We start from the raw sequence: 24,960 nt of genomic DNA, 5'->3' as shown, positions 1-24,960 counted from the left end.
ACTTTTCCTGGTGTCCTTCGAAAGCTCTTTGGTCTTGGCCATGGCGGAGTTTGGAGTCTGACTGTTTGAGGCTGTGGACAGGTGTCTTTATACAGATGATGAGTTCAAACAGGTGCCATTCATACAGGTAACGAGTGGGAGACAGAAAAGCTTCTTACAGAAGACGTTACAGGTCTGTGAGAGCCAGAGATTTTCCTTGTTTGAGGTGACCAAATACTTATTTTCCACCCTAATTTACAAATAAATTCTTTACAAATCCTACCATGTGAATTCATGGATTTTTTTTTTTTCACATTCTGTCTCTCACAGTTGAAGTGTACCTCTGGTGCAAATTACTGACCTCTGTCATCATTTTAAGTGGGGGAACTTGCACAATCGGTGGCTGACTAAATACTTTTTTGCCCCACTGTACAGGCGGCTCTGCTCTGTGTCCTGTGCTCCCAAAAGGCCCAGCTGTAGAATCAATCTTCTGTTTGTGCTACATATTGGATTGCAGTCTGTCACAGTCAACGGACATGTCTGTTATCACAATAACAAGCTTTCTTTTGTTGCTGCTGCTGGATTGCCTACCCAGCTATTGTGCTGTAAGGCCTTTGAGCCCACACAGTGCTTGAGGGTTTGACTCCCACTTTTCTTTTATCCACTGTCAATTCCCTGTGATCTGTGACACAATTCAGTTTAATGGTTAGGTTAAAATGCGTTTAACTGAGGTTTGAAAGCAGATAAAAGTAGTCACATCTATAGTGTAAAAAAACGGGATCTTGAAAGGGGACTCAAAATAATTCCAGATACCTCTGATTTCCTGTAAAATGAACTTAATGTTCCTCTTATTAGCCTTAAAGCAAACATTTGCTTCTTTCAGTTCATTTAGTAAAGCGATAGCAGAGCTTGGATAAGCCTTGCCTGAAAAATCCTATGTTTGCTCCTCTCCAAAGTCTCCTGCCACTGACTGAGTTCCCAGAGTCCCCTGCCTTGGGGCTTCTGGTCTTCATTTTAAGCCCTTGGGTCTTGTTAGAGTTTCCCTACCTCCCCTTTGTCTTTAATTGGCTGACCTCTTGGGAGTTGTATCCTTTCAATTGATTTCGGTCCCTTAGCTCTCTGTAATACAGTGCCAGTGGCTGTTGCGTTATTATGGTTAGCTATCAACTATACAAGCATTGTGTAATTCCTCCTTGGGAATATGGGAATGCTTTGTTGTTAGTTGCTGATAACAGGCAACGCAGTAATAATAACAAGCAGACAAGCTCCCTCTAAATGCAATTAGACGTAATGATTATGTGTTTATGACACTTATCTGTTACAAGTGTGACATACAGCAAAATCCAGAGAAGTACAAGATCTGACCATAGAGGAAGGATCAGCCCATAGCTTTCCAATTTACACATCTTAATCAGTGTAATTACTAAAACTGCATTTTGTAGTACTTCTCCCACATAATGTCCTGATTAAGTTCCATTAAATGTTATTAGGAAAATTAAATTTGTTGCACCTCTTGTGAGTTTTGGACCATTTATTCTTAATTTCTTTTCAACAGCGATTAAAATTCTGCTGCTGCCTTTCATATATTTCTTTCCCTCACTGAGTCTGCTACATTATAGAGAGACAAACTGTGCGCAAACCTGCGTTCTATCATCATAGCCTGGCAGTCACCCTTTTATTTACCCTTTCAAGTGATTTTTCCCAAATTCTTAAGTTGTCTGGAGACTCACTGGTTAGCTGGTTTTGGTAATCTTTGAGCAAAACTTGGAGCTCCCCCCTTTTTCTTCCACTCTCAGTATTCACCATGACCTCATCCTGTATTAGGGTTGAAGTGATAACTCTGATGGGTATGGATGTATTTCTTACTAACCATAAATGCAGTCATGGAATGGCAAAGCCATTAGGCTGAAAGCATCAGTCAAGTGTGATACAAGGCATCTGTTATGTCTCACACACACACACACACACACACACACACACACACACACACACACACACACACACACAGTCAAGTGATTTCCGTATATCCTGTAATGTAGTTTATCTACTAATGCCTGTTGTTATGGGTTTTGCTGTTTGCATGGTAGAGCAAAGCAGGTAGGTTGTAGATTGAGAAAGAGAGGGAAATCTGTGCAGCTGTCGCTCCTCTTCAGTCTGAAGTGCTCGCCACAAAAGTGGATGTACACATGACTCAGCTATACTAACTCATTAGTTCTGTTGGTAATGGTGTGGTGCTATGAGGGTGGATTGGGTTTCTAAAAAGCCTGCACTCTCGGGCCTGGAGTGCCAGTTTAGTACTTGAGTGGCACAGCATATAGGTGGCACAGAGAAGATATTTTCAGGGGCTCATTTTAGCTGTTTCAAATTACAGGCTAGTCAAATTTCTATAAATTTGATGTTGCAGAATGTGAATTTATGTGACCAAGCAAAACTCATCTGAGAAGATCTGCTTTAGGTTATGATGGTGAAGGCAAAGCTCACAGTCTTACTTTATTAGGTGTCACTGAGCGAGGCTGTACTTTAGGAAACTGCAGCTTCGGAAAGTTTTCTCAAAGTAATTAAATGATAGATAATGTCAGTTTATCCAGTGGTGCACAGCAAAAAAGGATTTTTTAAAATTTTTTATTTATTTTTTTTAACCCATATAAACAAATTTAAAACTCATGAAGCAGCGCCTGAACATATTCTCCGCAAGCTTATCAAATACAAGGGCTTCCTCGGACAAATAAAATGTCAAATTCATTCCACAGCCAGTTTTTTTTCATTTCGTCAAACAAGATGAAGGAGATGCATCCAATATAAATATAAATAAGAGAATATACAGTACTGTGCAAAAGTCTTGCACTGTATGTTTCTTAATATTTTGCTTCTATGGAGTCAGACTTTAATTTATTAAAGTAGTCTTGAACAATAGTTATCCCAGCTTGTATTTTAAGTTGCCTGCTTTTTCTACTCATTTTCAGTCCAGTCCTTTTACCCTAACCTGTTTGTTTTCTCTTGCCAAGTGGCAGGCCTGCAAGGGCAGCAGAGGAAGAGTACATGAAACTCCATGTCCTTAGGAAATAGGAAAACCTTTTAAGTTGATTTATCTAGACCAAAACCTCATCATTATTGGTCTCAGTGGGACAATAATGCCAAGAAAGTAAGGTAAACTGTAAAAAAAAAGAAAAAGAAAAAAAGCCTTAGGTATGCCAAATTAAACAAGAACTGGACTGCAAATCAGTGGCGATAGGTCTTGCGGGGTGATGAATCCAAATGAGAGATTGGTGGTTCAAATCGCCTACAGTGCAGAGGTGGTCAAGAGTGAAGTACAACACTGGTTATAGCCACCTGTAAGACACAGTGGAGGCTCATAGTTTGAGGCTGTATTTAAGCCATTGGTGTTGGGGATCATGTCAAACGTGATCCACCAAGCAACCATCTGGAAAAAAGCACAAAATGGAACACGATCAGTCACATATTGTCCTCTTCATAGCCCGGACTTAAACATTATTAAAGCTGTGTGAGGTCATTTTTGACAGAGAATAGAACAAAAGGCAGCCACGATCCAAAGAAGAGCTTTGAATGTCCTGGAGAACTAGTCCCGAAGACTACTTAAAGAACTTAAAGCCTCAAATGTGCCTCAAAGCACATTGTACGCTGTCTATCTTGCGTGCTGCACAATATCGTTTATTATTTAGTATCTACTGATATCTACTGCTAGCTAGTTTATTGTGATGGTGCCGTTTTTTTTATTATGTTGCTCTTTGTTGTTTGCTTTCTCTTCTGTTTTTTTTCTCCATACAGGTGACCCAGGTGTTTTTGTTTTTTTTGTTTGTTTTTCTTTCTTTCTTCCCCCCCTTCTCACCGTCTCTTCTCCCCTTTGGTTTTCTTTCTCTCCCTCTCTTTCTTTCATTCTCTCTCCCTGTCCTATCCCCCAGTCATGTCTGTCCCGTTTGTAGCAACTGAAAATAAAATAAATTCATAATTATAATAAAGGTCAATCAAATGGACCAATATGGCAAGGCCATGATGATCCACTTGGTAAAATAAATCCGCTTGGCATCTTTCTTGGCCTTAAGACAACAATTCTGATGGCTAAAGATCCAAACGGGACACAAAAAAAAAAAAAAAAAAAAGAACTTAAAGAAAACCTGCCACGGGGAGTTTATTGGTAAGCTGAACAAACTGTTCTTGCCTTATATACTGTATTTCCATCTATGTTTGCACATTTCATTACGTTGTTGTTCCTATTTCCCGATTTCCTCAAAAAAATAAAGCATTGAGGAGTGGCTGAAGACTTTTGCACAGTACTACGTGGGCATACAACGAATTGACCCTCACTGGAAGACAGTCACATTCACCAGGCCTCTGTCTGGCTGTACATTCCAACTAGTCAACACAAATGTTGACTAAAAAAGTACGAGTTGTATTGTCATTTGAAAAGTGGGACTTGATTCATCGTGTTCACTCTCCAGCACCTTCTGCTATCGATTCCCTTGAACTTGATTAGTTGTGCCACACGATGCTTTTTAATTTGTACTTAAAGGTGAACAATGCTATGTGCACGCTTCAAGCTGATAAAGTTACAAATTAGTGTGCCATGGTCTGCTAGAATTGTTATCCCCCCCACTTGCAAACATGAAAGCATATTGTGCTTGAAGCTTCGCCACATTATGTACATGTGCATCAAAGCAGCCTCGAGTGTTTCCTGTCACATTGCCAACTTCTGCTAATAGCCAGTCACTTCTGCGCCAATTGACCGAGCATTGTAACACATGTTCTTGATACTTTTTGAAGGATAGCACAGCCTTGAATTTAGAAAGAGCCATTGTATCCATTTTGCTTGTACGATGCCTGGCTGATCGTATTTGTCCATTCAGAAACATTTTAGCAGTTGCCACTCTGCACATGCTGAGTTGCACCTATTGCTATTTTTAATATAGAAAGTGGCTGCAGTTGCTTGGGTTTCTCTAGCATTTGATCGCTCTCTCTCAGTTACAAAGAGATATCAAAGACACACTGTTGATAATTTTAGAACAAGCGTGTCTACACACAAACTCCACTTCTACTTTCCTGTGGGGTACACTTGTGAAGGGGGACGTGGTTTCAGATGGTATGTCTTTCAGCGACCATCAGTAGTAGAATAGAAATGTATTACCACAGAAGAACAACCACAGAACATTCATCCATCCAGCTAATGTCGGTTACTTAACTTGCTTATGTAACATTATCCCTGCATTTACAGTCTTTTGTAACTTTACACAAAAACCTGTCTTTTGTGCTGGTAGGTCCGATAGCCGAGCTAATAAAGCCTGCATCCTCTGTTGCTGATATGAACTGTAAATTCTTGTGAACTATTTGTGGCGATGCCAGCGGTCAGTGCCAGTTTCCTTTAACTTGCAAAGTGTTATCAAGCAGTTACTGGTTTGAATACATTTGACTATTTATGGCAAGTTTAGGGCCGCACTTTTCTTAAGCTGTTTTACTCTCTGCATTGGTCCTCATCGGCTGAAGAAAAGGCTTTCTTTAAGAGTTACACTCAGGAAATCTTTGCAGAGCTGGTTCACTGAGTAAAAAAAGGCCTTCAGGCAGTGTTTGTCAAAGCTGTCATGCTCTTGTAGATTAATTTATTATAGCTCTCGGCTGGGGGTGGAGAAGTTTAAATAAGGTATTTCAGAAACATGCAGATTGAGTCAGAGACAACAGAGCCACCTTTAGTTTAATTGCTGGCTTGATATGACGTCTTTAAGATTAGATCCAGCTCCTCTACTTCACTTTTAAAGTATTGAAGGGGATTATTAAAGCAAGGCTGATCACACATGGCAGCCTGCCCTCCCTTTGAAATGCTGTCTTTGCACATTCCATGTGCACAGCTGTGGCCTCGTGTTCGAACAACATGAGGGTGGTGATTAAAGTTTGCTTAGACGCTCGAGATGTAACTAGCTCATCTTTATTAGCAATTCCCCAGCAGCTCTGTGTGAGTAAAGTGAGATGACCTGTGTGGGCAACAGCCCAGTATTTTCCAGCAAAATTTAATCATTCTAATTATTTGCATGCATTTTTTAGGGAGGGTTATGTGTGCATTTTTTTTTTTTTTTTTTTTTTTACTCCTGGGCACTATATAGGATACCCGATGCTTGAATAAATGCTACAGCCTGGTTGCTCTGACTCAACTTTTGTAAATCGCTCGTAAAACTAACCACACATATGAGTCCTATTTGGAGACTGTACTCACATGCTATTTGGGCCCATTTAGTACATGTGACTCATAATCTTAAACTGGACTGGACTTGACTTGTTTCTTCAGTTTGCATTGATTCAGTAATGTACAATATGGATGGAATGAAGGTCGAGCTCAAGGTCAGTGCATCTGTGGAAGCACAACTTTATCGTAACACCTTCTTAGGGATCCAAGATGATTTTTGTGGGGGAGGGCTCAGATGATATTTATGATTAAAAGCTGCCATATAATCTTTGCTTGGGACAGGTTCAAACACTTTCCTGGAGACACACACACACACACACACACACCATCAGCATGGTTCTGGCCCAGTGCTACTTTGTACCTTGTGGGGAATGTCTGATTGTTCGACTATTAATAGCAGTGACTGTAGAGCCTGACTGGGATCTGTGGATCAGCTCCGAGGGGGAAAGCACCACACTGCAGGGTTTAACACGTCTCTGTTTGTGTGTGTCTTTGTGCACCAGTGCACACTTCTTTTAGGTTAGCCTTATCCGCATGACACTTTCCTCATTATCTCCAACATAATATAGCCTTGGGCAACACGGTGAGTTTATGGCTCTGAGTGAGGCCTCTATTCCACAGTTTTCAGTGGCTATCTTATTCATCTGACAGCCTTTTGAACTGACTTAAGTGAGACTTTGTGAAAGTGTCAAACTTTTATTTTTTTTTTAATTTCTTCTTCTTTTTTCTTTTTTTTTTTAATTCGAGTTAGCAAAGAGACATAGCCAGTGTCACAAAACATGTCAGAGCTTTGTTTTTGTTGGCTGAAAGAACAAGACCACTTTTGTTCTCGTACTGTCAGCACAACCTCGTTGCGCTGAGCAAACACACACGCATACACAAACACACTCACACTCACACACACACACGGTAGTTTGTCTTTGGGAGCCATGACCAATTGTGGCACATTTACTGGCAGAGGCTAAAGTACTCGTGACATTTCCCACGTCTTTGCCCGCAGAGAGTTTGTTTGGCAGAGGATGGAGCTCACTATATTACATGTTATTGAAATTTACTGCCTCATATATGCATGGACACATTTGCTCTTGTATAATTTTCCTACCTCCGTTTCAGAAAGAAAATTCCTCATCTCTTTTCCTCTGTCATCCTTTTGTTGTCCCCGCTTTCTGTAACGTTTAAGAACACTCTTATCATCAGCTGTTTTTAATCTTCCGGGGAATTAAACATGAGTGCTCTTTCTCGTTGTCACCTAACATGGAAACTGTTGCTTGCACTGCACCACTCTCTAAAGAGGATTAGGACAGTGTATGTGTGGTGCACCATATTTCCTCCGCAGACAGTTTTGCATCGAATGCAGACTGTGGAACTAGTTGAGTTTAACTTCGAGGCTTTGGTTCCCTCCCTCCACTCGAATCTGCATGAGTCACTGTGGACTACAGCTGATGGAAATCAAATGAGACTGTGCGGAGCGGGACTGTAGCGTCGCTTAGGCTGTATGGGTGGAGGAGTGTTTGGGGGGAAGGGTGGGTTTACTTAATGACATGGAAAAAAGGGCTTTATGCTAATGACTGTCTAAATTTATCTCTGTGTGTGTAGACACACACAAGCAGATGCACACACATGCTGAGATGGGAACTCACCCGTCACAGCGAGTAAAGGGAGGCTTTGTGCAGGAAGGAACTATTTTAGTCCCTGGGTGTTAAACACAGACTGCACACATGGAGAGGACAGGAATACTCTTCATGAAAAGTGATATTACCCCTGTGAGTGTGTATGTGTGTGTACCTGTGCTACTTAGGCTTACTGGAGTGAAATTTTGTCATTCCTTAAGCAAAGATCTCATCTATGGAAAAGGTGTTGGCACCAACAGACAGCAGGTCAAACTCATCAAGGCAGTCTTTAGATGTTTATCTCTCACGGTAACCCACGGGAACCTTTTGTATTGCATTTTCCCCACTCTTATCATAACACACAGTTTGACACAAGTGGGTAAATAAGCCCTTTAGTAGACTCGATGCAAATTCTCACTTCTGCTTAGCATTCGTGCTTTATACCTGAGGCGTGTGTCTGTGATTGTGAGCCTGTCATCGGTTTCCTCATAGGCCACATGTAGATTTCCACATAAACACTACTAATCACATCCTGAGTTTATTGGCGGTTAGTCACACAGGTGATATGGATATCAGAGTCTGTCTGTCAGTCAGTTGCTCTGAATTTTTTAAAAAGTCAGTTTTTTTCAATTACAGTCTGCAGACATTATTTTCTTTAGTGTGACTGTACTATTACTTGGCAAATGTTAGCATGCTAAATGAGTAACATCTCAGACCCCTTGTGACCCCTTGGCAGTTACTGGTTGCTAAATGGTTGGCAAGTGGTTGCGGCAGTTGGTGAAACTAGTTACAAAATGAGTGCTGCCCCACAAATATTCTTGTGAATGGTTTTGTCATTAAACGCTAGATTGCTGTGAATGCCCGCGGTTTGTATGGAAGATGCCGACTAGTCTGCAAAGGTGTCCAACTCCTCACTTAGTAGCAGTGAAACTTGGGGGAAAATGCAAAAACAAACAGGAAATGGCAAAAGTAAATTTCGCACCTTTTTAAGCATGTTGGCTGAGTGGTGAGAAGGTGAATGGTCAACAGGAACCACTGGTCAAGCAGTCAGGAAGTGGATATTTTCCGTGGGGACCAGACATTGCGATGGTGTCACTGAATGAAGACTGTAAACACTATAGCTGCATAACTTGTGAGCATGACATAATTGTTTTAATGTTAACATTTAGCTCAAAGCACAACTGTGTTTCAGGGCAGCGTGAAACTGTCGCTAGCATGGTTGCAGTCTCTTACTGTTGTTTTTGTGGAAAAGAGAAAAAAGATAAGCTTTGCCCAGAGTATAATAAAGGACTTGCCGCCCATCCCTTCGTTCCTGTACTATCCCTACTTTCTTTCCTCACAGCCTCCCTGCTCAGCTGCAGCTCCTCTCCAACACAAAATTCCTGGCTGATGAGACAGATAAAAACCTGAACAGAGCGGGAAGTAGTTGCTTTATAGACATGCTTTAAAATCCAGATTGTGGGTGAGGATATCATTTTGGTGATAAACGAACTGGAAAAACTGGAAAAAGATCAGCCCCGAAGGCCTTTATGTTTCCTCATATGCATGCAGGCACCCATACATGGACACTGGGTTTGACTTGGTAATGAGCTTCAGGAAACAGGCTTATCTGTCTTCAGCATTCACAGTGATTTCCTGCCTTCCTTTCAGCTTCTTTCCCAGTGCCAGTTTGTGTCAGTCTATGGCTACGTTCACACTGCAGGTCTTAATGCTCAATTCCGATTTTTTGATCAAATCCGATTTTTTTTACTGCTCGTTCACACTACAAATAAAATGCGACAGCAAACGCTCTCTAGTGTGAACGCTCAAAGCGGCCCGCATGCGCAAAAGAAGATGTCACACACAACGCGCTCTGTTTAGACCCAGAGCAACAGTATTGTTTGACTGATGGCCCTTAATATAAAGACTTCGGTCTTCACGTTTCCCAATTTTTGCTTTAAGTTATTTTGTTATTTACATAATAATGTAAATAACCTAATAATGATCCTTATTGCCGTTTAAGAGAGGAGCGGTGCTTCAAAGGATAGCTGTAGATTTCTGTCAGAATCTGCAGATTATACAGTACAAATAAAATGTTTACGTTGTCTTCCCAACAGTTTCACTGACATCTACACTGGATGGCCAGGAAGCGTTCGCGATGTCTTCTCGGGCGCTGATAATTGGCTTCAGTCTTGTGTCGGTGACGTAAAAGGCGGATTTAATGCGACTTGACCGTTCAAACAGCAGTCGCTTTCTAAAACATCGGATATGTATCGGATTCAGTACCACATACGAAAGTGACCCAGATCGGATTTGAAAATATCGGATTTGCGCCGTTCACACTGTCATAGCATGATCGGATATGGGTCGCATAGGGTCAAAAAAATCGGATTTGATGCGCTTTCGCCTGCAGTGTGAACGTAGCCTATAATATAGCGTCTTTAAGCTGAGCTGAACTGAGCCCTGTGCCACAGCTGTCAGGAAAAACTGCCTGACAGCTTATGGCCTCTAAGCGCTGGCTGCACACTGGCACTTGCTACCTATCAAAACATCCGTATGTTGCCTGTCTCTGTGATCTGTACACTCTGTAATGACATGTGATTGATTTGCTGAGACATCCCTGTTTGACATTGTATGCTGAAGACAAAGGATGGAAGGGGCTTTAGCTTCACAATGGTTCTCACCAGGCCTCATTGGAGCCACTTCTCAGCTTCAGAAGTAAATATTCTGTCAGTAGCAGGCATGGACATGGCACCTTACCAGCATCTCAGATCTGCAACTTTTTGTTTTTGGGGTCTTCCTCCCCCTTTCCCAAGCTGGTCTGTGTCCCTTTTTTCCTTGTCATAAATGCAGTGCATTTATCCAGAATAGCATTTTCTCCTCTTTCATCCCCTTGAATCTTGAACGATTCTGCAGCACAGATATTCTGCCTTAGTTTCTGAAACAATAAGAGTGCTGTACCCCAGGGTAAGGTTGACTTCAGAGTGAATCAATAATGGAAGAGGGGATCCATGTATTATGAATGAAGGAACAACGTACCTCGGCACAGGAGCTTGTCTACTGCAAAGTGTTTATTCAATAAACAACCATCCCAGGCCGAGAGAAAACACATTTAGCCTAATCTTTTAACAAATCCTGTGACTATCAAGTCTGATATTGCTTTTCTTTTCTTTTTGGCATGTGGCGGCTTCTATAACGATATAACTTTGTTGCAAAGTACTGCATGCAACCCAGAGGGAACACTGGTTCCTACATATCCCAGAATTCCTTAGATTTATGTCAAAGGCAGAGGGCTCTGGTTGAAAGCACCTTTTTAAAGCGAAGAAGGGGGAAAAAAATCACAGATGCTACAGTGTCCATTCACAGTGTAAAATCACATCTGCGAGTGAAATGTAGCAAATTTGCTTGTCATCTGGTCTCATTGTGTAAGTGCTGCCTGGGTGAAAGAACCGTTCCGAAAATGGTTATGTTTTCCCTGACAGCTTATTTCTCAACTGCTGGCATTAATTTCTAATGTCAATCTCCTACATGATTTCACAGATTCTGCAGGAGCTCTTGTAATTGACTTGTGAGCAATAATAATATATCTTTCCCGCTGAGCTGAACACACAGCACTGAGCGGTGAGAGGTACTGCAAGCTGTAGCTTTTGTCTATAAAAGGATTCCGATTAACTAACATATGGTGCAGAAACACTTTGAGAATATGAATGCAAATGCTCTCATTTCCAATAAGCCACCAGTTAGTGGGGAGCCGCTCTTTAAAGTGGTCATGTATGTGCGCTTACTTTTAGCTATTCAGTGTAGATGTTGCACAGCATTCTCACAATGAACTCTGTGTGAATCAGTTAGTCAATGTTTGGCAACTATAAAAGACTCTCAGGTGCTTTCTTTAGAAATGAACCCCTTCATTACTCATTAATTCAATCTTTTCCATCTCAGATAACAATCAACAGGTAAAGTAGCAAGTATGTAATAAAAAAGTCATCTTTACTATTAAGGAGACTTTTTCTTGCAAGGACTTTAGTCCTTGAAGTAAATTTGTAAGTATACATTTGGTCTTAATCCTGCAGATTTTTCATGAACTCTCCTGTTCTCCTTTAGTCCTGGGCAGTGTTGGGTAAGTTACTTTAAAATAGTAACTGAGTTACATTACTAGTTACTTCTCTCAAAAGTAACTCAGTTACTTCAAGTTACTCGTTACTTTCAAAGTAACTAGTTACTAGGGAAAGTAACTTTGGTTTTACTCAGAATTCTCTTGTTAATGTGTTTCTTCCATAACTTTGCCAGTCTTCTAGCTTGCTTACTTGCCACAGTGCACTGTGCCACCTACCAATAGAAAGGAAAAGATAATGTGCATATTTCCACGAGAGAAATCCCACGCCTGGACCATCATTGACTGCTGCCATGATTCTAGCCTACGTCACAGCGTCATGTGCGCCTTTTACATCAACACAAAAACTGCAGTCGTGGTGCTTTCGATTGTACTCAGAACTCGGAAATTCTGCCTTCTGAATAGGAAGATGTAGGTAACACCAGACTGCAGATGAGCTGCATACAGGGCTGGACTGGGACAAAAAAATTGGCCCGGGCATTTTGACTAGAGACCGGCCGCCATTATAGCAAAAATCATAAAGCCTTTGAATGAAAATAAACACTGTTGTGACAGTGATGTACACTGTTTTGATGGTATATATGCATCAATCTATCAATTGTTTTTTGTAAGATTCAGATAATTATTTTTTAAAAGCGAGACATTTTAAATGAGAATAAGAAAGAAAAGTATTTCTTTGTGCCCCCCATTCCCTGTTAATGCCCTACCTGCCCCCCTGGCAACACTTTGCTAGACCCGCCCCTGCACAGTTACCAGCTGTCAGCTACTTAGAAAAGGATCCTGGTGTTATTTGTCTCTCAGAAACAGTTCATAACTTCAACTCATTCATGCCACCTAAAAGGTAAACCTGTTTCTCCATCACCTCTTCAGCTCTGATGATCCAGTAAGGACATCTCCTGGTTTCATCTTCATGTTTCCCTCTCACCAGATAACCAAACCATATCATGACCAGCAAACATCAGCTGATACTAGAAATTAATATTAAATAAATTCTAACAACAGCTGATCAAGCTTAAACATGCTGCTGTTGTTTAGCGCGACATCCGCTGGTTTCCTCTTTCTGGCGCAAAGTGGGCGATAAACAAACAAGAGAGCCGATCAGCTGATCATTGATCAGTTTTCATGATTGAAGTAGAAACAGGAGAGGGAGGGGGGAGAATGAAAGAAGAAGAGGCAGCTGTGCAGCATAAACACAGAATAACTCCAGCTTTGTGCCTTTTTCATTGTAGCTGAATTACGGGACAAACTGTTCCTTTTCACCTCAATAAGAAACGCGTAATATTTTCTCTGAATACCAGACGGGACGGTTGGCAACTCTAATAACTTATGAACAAAATAAAGTTCAACATCAGTAACATGGCACCCACCCAGCTGTATAGAAACTCCGTCATGCTAGCTAGCACGCAGTACGGAAAAAGTCAGAATAACGAAAATAAACTCCACCTAAACTTGGTTTATATCTGACCCAGAGAGACTGCAGGTCATAACTTCTTACCTGAAGTTCAGTTCACACTTGGACCGGCGGCCGCCTCGGGTCTCATTTCCTTCTGTGTCCCTTTCCCTCCTCCACCTGCTGGCCTCCACCACTTGCTAATATTACTGAATCTGTGGAAGCTCCGCGATAGCCACCACACGAAGTAACGAGTAACGACCCTTTCTAAATCCTAGTAACGACTAACGCGTTCCTGGTTTTGGCATAATAACTAGTTACCGTGCTCGTTACCACAATAATAACGTAGTTATTGTAACGCGTTATTTAATAACGCGTTAGTCCCAACACTGGTCCTGGGTCCTCTGTTCTTTATTTGTCCTAATTAAATAGCTTGGAAGCGTAATAGGTGAACAACTGCAATCTCATTTCTCAGTTTAAGAATAAATGATTGACAGTTGTCAGTTGGCCCGCTTGAGGTTTTGCCACAAATGGTCACCCACAGCTCCGCTTCACTGTTGACTCACACAATGCTGTCTGTCTGTCTGTCTGTCTGTCTGCCACGCCCTTTCCTTGCTCTTAGGGCAATATTTTGATATCCAGGGAGGGGCCAATTCACACTTCTTGATTTTCCAGCTAGTCAGCAAAGGACGTTGTAACTTCCTTCAGTACAAATCCAGAGTCGAGGGGTTGTGGCTGTAATAATCTAAGATCTAATTTAAGATGCATACCTGTGGTTTGACATACTTTCAATGCTCATTGGAGTCATGCACATTTAAACGCTCCTAAAAACTAGTTGGGTTCCCACAGAAACATTCAACTAGTTGACTTTAACTGCTATTTTTGTCTTACTGGAACACTTGGATAAATCAGTGACTATAGTAAAATGTGGGCTGTTTGTTGCTTTGCATATCAGCCTGTTACCCCGTGGGCCGGTGTACAGGCACACAAGTCATATTCAGCAAGTGAGCAGCTTGAAGGTAATCAAAGTGTAAAGCAACATCCAAAGCTGTGGACTGGCTAAACACTGTGCAAAGAAAGAGGCTTGCATGAGAAGGGGTGGGTGGAGAGGGAGTCAGAGAAGGTTGGTTTAATGTGATTTCTTGTCATTACATTAGGGCATCTTATTTTATTTTTAGCACTTGAGCTTTAGAGAATTAGAAGCAATCTGCAAATGAACTGCGGCTTAATTTTGCCAAATTTGTTGCGCTAGAGTGCTACTCGGTTATTACTACAAGTCAGGGGATGATTTAGGTTGAAACTGGGCCTTTTCCCTGTTAACCATAGCTGAAAGATGGAAATGACAGACACTGTCAATAAAACTTATCTTTATTGGCACACAGCTGGGTGCGGTTGTTTGTCTTTCATCCATATGAGACAGATAAATGACTCATAGTCTTCTTTTGGCAGCCGTGGAGCTAAAATGACACATTTCTTCCCAGCGGATTGCTTGGATTTGTTTGCTTTTGGGCTAAGCTGAAGGAGTATCAGCATCAGGACCTGCACACAGCCATCTGGTTTAGCTTCTCCTGCTTGATTATTTGTTAATTACACTCATCTCAGTGCCAACTGGTTTCCCCCTTTTAAACAATATCACTCGTAACAATAGAAGAACAAAGCAGGGTAGCTTCTATTGTTGAGGCTCATATACATTGTGTGTGTGTGTGTGTGTGTGTCTGTGTGCGCATGGAGAAACAAAAGCCCTGATATTTTCAACCAACTAGCATCTGATATGAAACTCTCAGGCTAATGCTGCAGATGATTTGTGGCTACATAGCCCTGCAGACGCGAGGGCTTTAGTACTTAGGGCTATATCTGTCCCCCTCCCTTTCTCTCTCATCAATCATGCAGGATCCATAGATAATGGATGGCGCTCATGGTGTTGCTTGTCTTTTACCGTTCACTGGCCAGACGGATCTGTTAACATGACCTATATACATTGGCGGGCTGTCATGTATTCAGACATGCATCGCTTAACGTGACATCAAACAAATGTGGGCTTAGTGCTTAACAGTCTGTTTCCCTTTACAATGTACTGATGTTTGAAATTTGTTTTGTATCTGTAGTTCATTTGCATCTGCCAAAGGAGGCTGAGGGCAGAGATGGACTTGGAGAGGCAATAAAGAAGTTACCGTGCAGCCTTCTGCTTTGCATTTCTGAGGGTGTATGTGGAATAGGCCTGTGCAATGTGCAATGACATGCTTCTATATTGCAGAAAACGTATGATGTTATAGAAAAACTATTATTAAAGATATCATAAGGTTAGGTTCTGAGGTTGCAGAGGTGAGGGTGTGGTGGTTCTGTCTTCTCCCCATATTCACAGTAAAGCTTCTAGCTAGCTATACTGTCATCCTCTTCTTTATTTCTATTTTAAAAATAGTTTTTAAGATAATCACTGTTTAGAAAAAAAAAAAGAAACATGGATGGAATGGGAAAAAAAAAAGTGAGATGTCAATGAACACAATAATATTTAAGACATGGAAAACCATTGAGTTTAAAAACATTGAAGAACCATAGACAATATAAATGATGTTACCCACTGTTAGTGAAGTCTCTTTATGAAGCCTTGATGAGTGTTTTCGCCATCATCATCTTGGTGTTGATGGTGAATGGCTTTATGAAACTTATACAAAATGGACCTAAACTTTTCTGCCTTGAAGTGTGTGACTGAGCCCATAAATTCATCAGTATTAACAGAGGTCAAGTCCAAGGGGTTTTAGACTGAAAGTCTTTCACAAAACACATGGTCCCTGCAGGCTACATAAGCATCAGTCATTCTTTGTCACCTTGCCAGAGGGGATCGACTGCTGTCTTGGCCCACGACTAGCTTTGGAAGATTCAGCTATGTGAAGATAATTGGCACATTAAGTTACCAGTAACACTATGTGCAGAGCTTTTCTTATAACTTGTGTGGAACAATTCATATTCTCTGTTTATTAAATCACCTTTATCAAGATTAAAGTACTGTAAAAGACTCTGTTGTGAAGGCTGATTGCACGTACTTAAGCTGTGTTGTAAAATCTTCACTTCGCCTGGGCTTGCCTCTTTGCTGCCCTGCTGCGTGTGTCAGACAAAGAGGAAAGGCTTCAGCGTGGGACAACAAAACATGATCTCAATTCATACTTATGTGTGATCTCATTTCCAAATGACAACGATTTTTTTTAAAAAAAAAGGAAAAAAGATGGCGATTGTACCGCATTTTGATCCGGGACAAATGACAAGGGCGGAGCCTTATACCACGTGATACAGAAGCCAGCTGGCAGGGAAAAAACAACGGAGAGACAAAGCTGTAAGGCCAAGAAAGTGGCAGGAGAAAATCTGTCCCTGTCAACCATCCAAACATTAATAACGGGAACCTTATACAGCGCTTCCCTATACCCGTCGAACTCCCGCAGGCACAAAGAAATTACAGAGGCTATCACTTATCACCTGACCAAAGATATGGCTCCCATCAACACTGTGCAAAACGAGGGATTTATGAAAATTATCAACACCCTAGACAAACGCTACACGGTGCCGTCCCGCAACTATTTTTCTATTGTTGCACTACCTGCTCTATACACGCAGCGTAGAGCAACGGTGGAGACGGAATTTCAAGCAGTACAACATTTTGCTTCAATGACAAAATGTGAGACATTTATTGTTTTGTTATGTTTATTTATTGTTTTCATGTTCTGTCTCAACTGTTACGAAGTTGATGTGCAGTTAAGTGCAATAAATATTTATATTGGAGAAGAAAATCGTGAGAGAATCGTGATCTCAATTCTAAGCAAAAAAAAAATCGTGATTCTCATTTTATGCAAAATCGTGCAGCCCTAACAGACAGTGTGAGTCAAACAATTATTACAAGGTTAGCTTGGGCTGTTGTCACAATTGTGTCAAATAGCCTTGATATATCAAAATCCAGATGGATCAATACCGTATAAGAATCTCTTTTCTATCTTCCACCTGTGTTTGGTGTTACTAATCAAACGGAGAGGTTTCCTTTGCCCCCTCCCACTGGATTCAGTCAATCTCACTATTGACTGGTGTAAAGCCTCTTTGCTGTGCCATTTGGAGACATTAGGAGATGAAACAAGGTCTCAAACACCCACTCTAACACCCTCCAACCCAGCTATGACCTGTCAGACTCATATTATATTATTGTTTTCATAAATAGATGGATATTTTTTGCTTTATTTTTCACTATTAGAGACAATTTAATTGCACAAGGTGGACCACACCTTTGTTTTATGCTCAGTGTCTTCTACTATAATCTTTCATATGCAAGTGATACACAGAAAAAGCATACATTTTTATCATTCATTACTGTGTCTCTGTGCGCAGGTTAACTTTGTGGCATGTCAGCTGTTTGCCCTGCTGATGGCTGTTTGGTTTCGGATCTACCTTCATCCCAGTAAGACCAGTCCCTTCATCAGACATGTGGTGGCCACTCTGTTGGGCTTCTACTTGGCTCTCTTCTGCTTTGGCTGGTGAGTCACCCCTCTGTTTATCCCGCAGCTCTGTTCTTGTCATCAGTGTGCTTTCAGACTCTGCTCCAACCTTCCTTCCTACATTATCACGTTAGTGACTTTGTTTTCCTGCAAACAGAGGGCATGTCCCAGTTTCATGTTATGGCTATGTGCTTTTTTTAAAAAAAAATTTATTTGACTTTACTTATGGTTCAATTATCAGTATATAGTATGTTATGTAATGTTATATAATACAAGAAATGTTATGTAATGAAGTGTTCATTTCTACTTAAGTTATTTTTCTACATTTCCCAGAATGCTTCTTCCTAAATCAGGACGTACGTGAACAGTTCACCCTCTGCTGGTTTTGCTAAACTAGCATTCATTTTTACACGTAGGTAGTGACTTTCTATCAAAACAAGTCGTTTTGATAGAAAGTCAGCTTTTAAAAATGGTGACACAGACACCCACATTTGCTTCTTGTTTGGGTTTCGTCTGTCACAGAAATTAAGCCAAAAAAAGCTAGACTCCCAAACCATTTTGGATTTCATCCCTCTTGCAGCAGTACTTATTTTCCAGTGTCATGGTTTCCGTTGGCCTTTGTTGTCCTTGTAAATATGAATGCGTGCCAAACGTTAAGTCACAACTTGAGGTGCGCCTTGGCGTTGTTTTGGCTTTTCGTGCACCCCCCTACACACACGCACATAATTTTTTTTTTTTTTTAACCTGGTGTGTCCAGGGCATTTTGGATCTGTGCAAGCAGGTCAGAATCTACTTGAGTGTAGAGATGCCAAATGGTGCCAAATGGCAAAGAAGGAGATTGGTTTTAAAAAGAAACCTCTCTGATGGCTTTCTTTCCAATGTCGTTTTCTGGTCTATTTGAATTTCTTAATCACCTGCAGTGTTTATTCTGTTTAAATTGAACTCTGGTTCATTTTCCTGTTGATGCATTTCATTTATGCAGGTGTGAACACAGTAATCACACCCTGGTGCTGACCAAAACAATTGCACCAAGACCCTTTGAGGAAGTGGTCTCAGTGCGTTTCAAAATGAATTTCACAGCGGTTCATTTATGGCGTGAATGTGATTTGACCTTGATCCTAACAAGCTACCAGGTGTACGTTACAAGGTTGAACTAAAACAACTTCCCAAAGCCACGTCTGCTTTTTCCTCCAAGATGCAGCAATGCACTACATATGTGCAAAGGTTCGTATAAGCTACCAACTAACCACAAAATGAACGTAAACGCTCCGTGTTCTCCAGTAGTCTAGAACATTTTCACGTGGTTTGTAGTGATGAATTTTGGTTCGCTTGGAGTGCACTTGGATTTTTCTTTGTGTGAAGAGAAACCAAACAAGGGAGAGATTAAAAGTTAACAAATTCATCAGATGATTCACACTAGAGTAAACAAACTATAGGTGTGAAAAACAAAATGTCACTGCTGGTTTTTACTCTGTTGCTTTAAGAAAATTCTTACCCTACTACCTCTACTGCACACAAATGGTTTACAATGAATGATAACCCTCAAGTGTCGTGCTCATATACAATAAGATTGTTGCTAAAACTACTAAAATGCTCATCAAACACTAGTAAAATCTGTTAGCGTGCAAAGAAACCAAATAATCAGTTAAACTGAATACCACAGTGACACTCTTTGGTCTGCCTATGGCCTGATTATTGTAGTTTATTTGTGTTGATGTTACTATACCAAAAATGAAACCAGACTTCCTGCATATTTGTCGGTGGTTGTTCGGAGGTTAGGTTTGATAGTACGATTGCCTCATTCGTTATTCCGGGCTTTTTTTTTTTTTTTTTTTTTTTTTTTTTTAATTCTGTACTCATTTGTTTGTCTGCTGTTTGCCTGCCATCGTCTTTGCACTCCCTTGTCACTTCTGCCACTACCTTCACAGCCCTTCATGCCAAAGCAAAGTAATCGATTGGGTAGTAACTGCTGTCTCATTAGGAAGCTGTTGTCCTGTATTAGACCATCTACTGTACCTCTGGCACATTGCCACTGTGTGCGTGCGTGTGTGTATATATAGCAAACGCAGGAAACACTTGTTTCCTCCTAATCAGACTTCAAGCTGCACAGCAAGTGAGAAAGTGATAGCCAGATAAAGTGTTATCTGATCATCACACCGATGGGGTCTTATGTCACTTTACCAACAGACTGTTTATGACTGAGCTGACACCAAGCTGCAGATGGATGATAGTCAATCATATAGTATCAGAAACACTCTCTTTATGTACAGTGACATGAAAAAGTATTTGTTTTGGTTTCTTTTGGATATTTGCCACACTTAAATGTTTCAGATCATCAAACAAATGTTAATGTTAGACAAGGATAACCAAAGCTGATGGAGTTGTCAGCCTGGTGGGAGGGTGGTTGGCATGGTAACCCAACTTTGTGAACATTCTCAAATTGATGCTATTGGTGCCACTACTAGAAATCTGTTTGATTCTCTGTGACCCTGACTTCAAAGTCAAGGTCATATGACTGCAAGGTCAGAGGTCAAGTTTTCTTAAAAGACTTGTGAATCCAAGAACTCAAGAAGAAAGTCACCTAGAAACTTCAAACTTAGACCACAGGTGCATCTACGTGGAGGGTGAGGGGTAGCACTAGTGGCCTTTAGTATTTTAAAATGATGATTTCATTTATTAAGGGAAAAACGTTATCCAAAAATAGAACCAAAATAGAAAATCATCAACATCTGTCAGTCTGGAAAGGGTTACAAAGCCATTTGTACAGCTATGGGACTCCAGCCGACCACAGTGAGAGCCACTGTACACAAATGGAGAAACCATGGAACAGTAGGGAACCTTTACAGGACTGAACAGCCTATGAAAATCACTCCAACAGTGCATCGACAATTCATCCAGGAGGTCACAGAAGAACCTGGAACAACTGTACGTCTTACTAGTCTCAGTTAAGGTTGGTGTTGATGATTCATGGTAAATGGTAAATGGCCTGCATTTGTATAGCGCTTTTCTAGTCCCTAAGGACCCCAAAGCGCTTTACACTACATTCAGTCATTCACCCATTCACACACACATTCACACACTGGCGATGGCAAGCTACATTGTAGCCACAGCTGCCCTGGGGCGCACTGACAGAGGCGAGGCTGCCGGACACTGGCGCCACCGGGCCCTCTGACCACCACCAGTAGGCAAACATGGGGTTAGTATCTTGCCCAAGGATATTTGGCATGCAGCCAGGGGGCAGCCTGGGATCGAACCACCGACCTTCTGATTAGTGGCTGACCTGCTCTGCCACCTGAGCTACAGCCACCAACCTTAAGAAACAGAATGGGATCCATGGGAGTGTTACAAGGAGAAAACCAATGCTGACCAAAAAGAACTCAAAGGCTCATCTCACATTTGCCAAAAGCACAATGGGATGGTATTCTGAGAACTGATGAGATACAAATTTAACTTTCTGGAAGGTGTGAGTCATGTCACATCCGGAGTAAAACTAACATAAAAAGAACATCGTACCAACAGTCAAACACGGTGGTTGTAGTGTGATGGTCTGGAGCTGCTTTGAAGCTTTAGGATCTGAATGACTTGCTATAATTAATAGACTTATGAACTCTGCTCTGTACCAGAAAATCCTGAAGGAGATGTGTGGACATATTATATCTGGCAGCCTAATCAGTTTAATGTAAGTTTTGAAGCTGGCAACCACAGATGTTTTCAAAATTCAGGCAAAACACAGGCTGTGGTTATCCATGTGGATGCACTGCAATTTCTAAATCACAAGGCCCCGTGGCAATAACGGTCCCAAGTGGACTTAAATTTATTTTTGTAAATGAACAGCATTTGACTTCAACCACAGGCTACTTGGAAAAGTCGTCTCAAGCAAGGCTGTGGAACTTATCATCAGATACTGGCAACAGGGGAAGTGTAGTTATAAAGGAAGTGAAACACCGACTTAGTCCGACAACACAAGAGATGTGAGCAAACTTCATTTTTTCTGGCCAAAACCAGTCGTCTATTTTAGCACAAAGGGGCCAAATAGTCACTATTTGATATTTACCTCTGTGAGCGCCTGCCAAAGAGTTTTATTGTCTGCAGTAATTAGTAGGTAATAAAAAGACTATACACCCATAGAAATGTCATTAAGAAGATACGTTTTATGGAGGTAATATATAGCATTTATTGTACTTGGCTCAGTATTCCCAGTTAAGTGTTTTATGTTGCTAAGACTGAATTAGCCGCTAATCACAGGGTAAAAAGGTTGAACTTGACAAGTGGAATTGGTGATAAACATGTAATGTAGAGGAAGGAAAGGGCATTAAATGCATGAATGCATCAATAGTTTTTTTGTTTTGTTTTTTGTTTTTTTTTGGGTGTATGCTTTTTTTTCAGGGGGCATATATGATGGCTTTCGTCATGGCTTTCATAGCACACAGACATTCTGCTGCTGCTCTGTGTTAGAGCCCTCGACTGCTGGTCTTAAAGGAGCTTCCTTCCAAATGCTCCAGGCTGACTGGTTTCTTTTAGGTTGTATTTCCTCTCTGCCAGAAACATACGCTTTTTCCTCAATGCTGCTGGACAAACATTTGGAACTGATTATTTAGTACGTTTCAGGCAAACTGGTTGGAGTCTCTTTGTATAAGAATTTTATTGCCTTTTCCCCTCTCGGACTCTTAACCCTTGTATTTTCAGTTAATTCCATTCACCCACCCCTATGATCTCTTGTTCCTCGCCAGCCCTGATAGACGTGTTGTCTTTGTTGAGTCACAGCTAACACACTGTGACATCTCTCCTCTCCTGGAGGGCTTGACGTCTGTAGGATCACACACTGCGCCCTTCAAAGATCCATCCGGTAGCTGCTGCCACTGCTGAACTGTTTGTGCCTCGCACAAAGGGAGAGAGGTGGATATATGGCAGAGTTGGTTTAATATCTTGTTAGTACGTGCTGTTACTAACATGTTAATTAAGAACATAGTGTGATGTTATGGTCACATTCCTTGCCCTGTGACTAAAGATGACACTTTACTAGTTACAAAGGTCTGTCCTCACATGGTTGCTGGTGTGACTATGCTTTGTAATGCTGTAATTTCCTCTTCCTTACAACTATACAGGTAGATAAATAAACAGTGGTATTTATTATTTGTGGTATCTGTCTCTCTACAGGTATTCCCTTCATTTCCTGGTCCAGAGTGGCCTGTCTTACAGTGTGATGGTGTTTGCTGGGCTGGAGAACATGCACAAGTAAGAAGAAAACTCACAAACCTATAAAAAAATCTGTTTGATTTAATAAACCCTGAAACCAAAACTTGAAGTTTGCTGCACTTGAATCTTGTCATTAATGTTACATTAGATATTGGACTGTTTTAAGGCTTCATGTGCTTTATCTGTTTAGGGCACATAGGCCTAAGTCACACTGATACTGATTCTGCTCCCGGGCTTCTGTGTCCATGCCTCATGAAGACAAACACACACACTCAGACGCACAGGCATATTCACATTGGCTTAGATGTTATTTTTGCTAGAATTCAAGGTTATGAGTGCAGGTGTGAACATTGGATGTTTCCCCCTGGGAAGATCGCTCTAAATAGATACTAAGGAAATATTCATCACAACAGCTGCTCTCAGAAAGAAAAGGCTCCAAACCCAGTGACAGAATGGAAATGACAACTTTGGTTAACTAGATGAGTAACACGTTTTGACATGCATCACCCTTTGCAAGAGGTTCAACTCTTATTGTCCTTTGTAGCCCAGTGTTGTGTCTTTGCAGGTTGGTACATAAGCGCAGTCCACTCCCTCTTGCGGTAACACTTATGAAACCTTCACCTGCATTATATTTTTACATAACAAATTAGTTATTATCAGTCTAATAAGCTGAGATCGAGCTGGGGGTTTGTGCCAAGTGGCTGGACACGTCAGTCTGAACTTTAGATCGCAACCTTTGTTCTTTGAACTATTTCTAACATAGCAGCTTATGTAAACTTTAAAATATCTCAACACATAAAAGTGTGCCACTGGTAAAACGTTTACCTTAATGCCCTCTTTTCTTTTTTTAAAACTTGTCTGCAGTAATCAACCTAAGGAAATAATCTTTTGTCCCCTTTAATGGAGGCTTGCAGTGAATTATTATAAAGCTAAATACACTATTTTTTTTTTCCACTGTGAAACTTCAAGCTGCCATGAAAACACTGAGGGCAAATCGACATATTCTCCAGTGTTTAAAAAAAAAAAAATGCCAATCCATAGTAGGGGACATAAATGACATCCTGGATTTCAGCTGCCATCTGTGACAGATGGGGAAATCTAACGAACCCATACACAACATACAGTGAGGAAGGTCAAGCATACAGGGAGCTCAGTATGACAGCTTTTTGGGTCTAAGTGTGGATCGAACCCAAGTCTGGCTGTAGTCTGACTAGAGGTGCTTTGTTTAGTTACTATTCATCACGTGAGCTCCAGATCTCTTTCACTCCCAGCTCCCTGCTGTCTTTGACGGCTCACCTGTTGGATGTGGCAAATGACGGGGAATGTTCTAGATGCATTCCAACTTGCCTCGAGCGTGAACACAGCACTGCCTGCTGGTTGACAGCAAAGAGGGAGAACTGTGACATTGTTAGATATAGTGTAACTAATGAAAGAGGCTATCAGAGTAATGAAAGAGCCCACTTACAGGGATACTGGCAGTAAAAAAAGAATTGTAACAAGTCAGACTTCTACAGAAATGAGAGAAAAACTGCTGTCTTGATGCAAATGTGTTGGTACCTGATCTTTATAGTTTTCAGCTTTTGAGCCTTAAAATGAGGTAATTGTATCTAATTGGCTCTTTTACAGCATGTAGCTACTTAAAGCTGTTTAATCAATTGGGTTGTTTTTCTTTATTTTATGTTTTTCTTTTCTTTTTCATTTGTTTTACTGGCCTCAAGAGACATTTTCACACATGAGCTGTGGGCCTGAGCTATATGTGAGAACGCAATTTTCTACTTCAGTTTGATTTGATATCAAATGGTCTTTGCCCTGCCAGCTCCCTAGTTTGATGTCACCTTGAACCCTTGTGAGAATCGAGTATAGTCTAGAGAATTCACAGCCAGCCAAGAGCACTTAATGTATCCTTCCACCTGCACACTCTCTAACCAGGCAGCACCTTCACCTAAACCAAACAAATGACACATAAGTCTGGAACTTATGTGTCATTTGTTTGGGGAAAACATAAAGATAAAGAGATACTGGCATGATGCATATTC

At 41.0% G+C, this 24,960-nt stretch overlaps 1 protein-coding gene across 1 annotated transcript in view; it reads left to right on the top strand.

Annotated features, from left to right (window-relative positions):
* mboat2a (membrane bound O-acyltransferase domain containing 2a) overlaps positions 1-24,960 on the top strand; it is a 47,239-nt gene that overhangs the window by 5,748 nt on the left and 16,531 nt on the right. The window contains exons 2-3 of the mRNA XM_085342879.1: positions 17,622-17,767; positions 22,886-22,963. Coding sequence (XP_085199005.1) covers positions 17,622-17,767; positions 22,886-22,963 — 224 coding nt within the window. The remainder of the gene's footprint in view (positions 1-17,621; positions 17,768-22,885; positions 22,964-24,960) is intronic.

This window comes from Diplotaxodon limnothrissa, linkage group LG19 (genome assembly GCF_057381915.1).
Source record: "Diplotaxodon limnothrissa isolate DT_005_m linkage group LG19, D_limnothrissa_male_GT1.1, whole genome shotgun sequence".
Classification (NCBI taxonomy): Eukaryota; Metazoa; Chordata; class Actinopteri; order Cichliformes; family Cichlidae; genus Diplotaxodon; species Diplotaxodon limnothrissa.
Note: the sequence above shows the minus strand (reverse complement) of the source record. Positions and strands in the feature narration are given on the sequence as shown.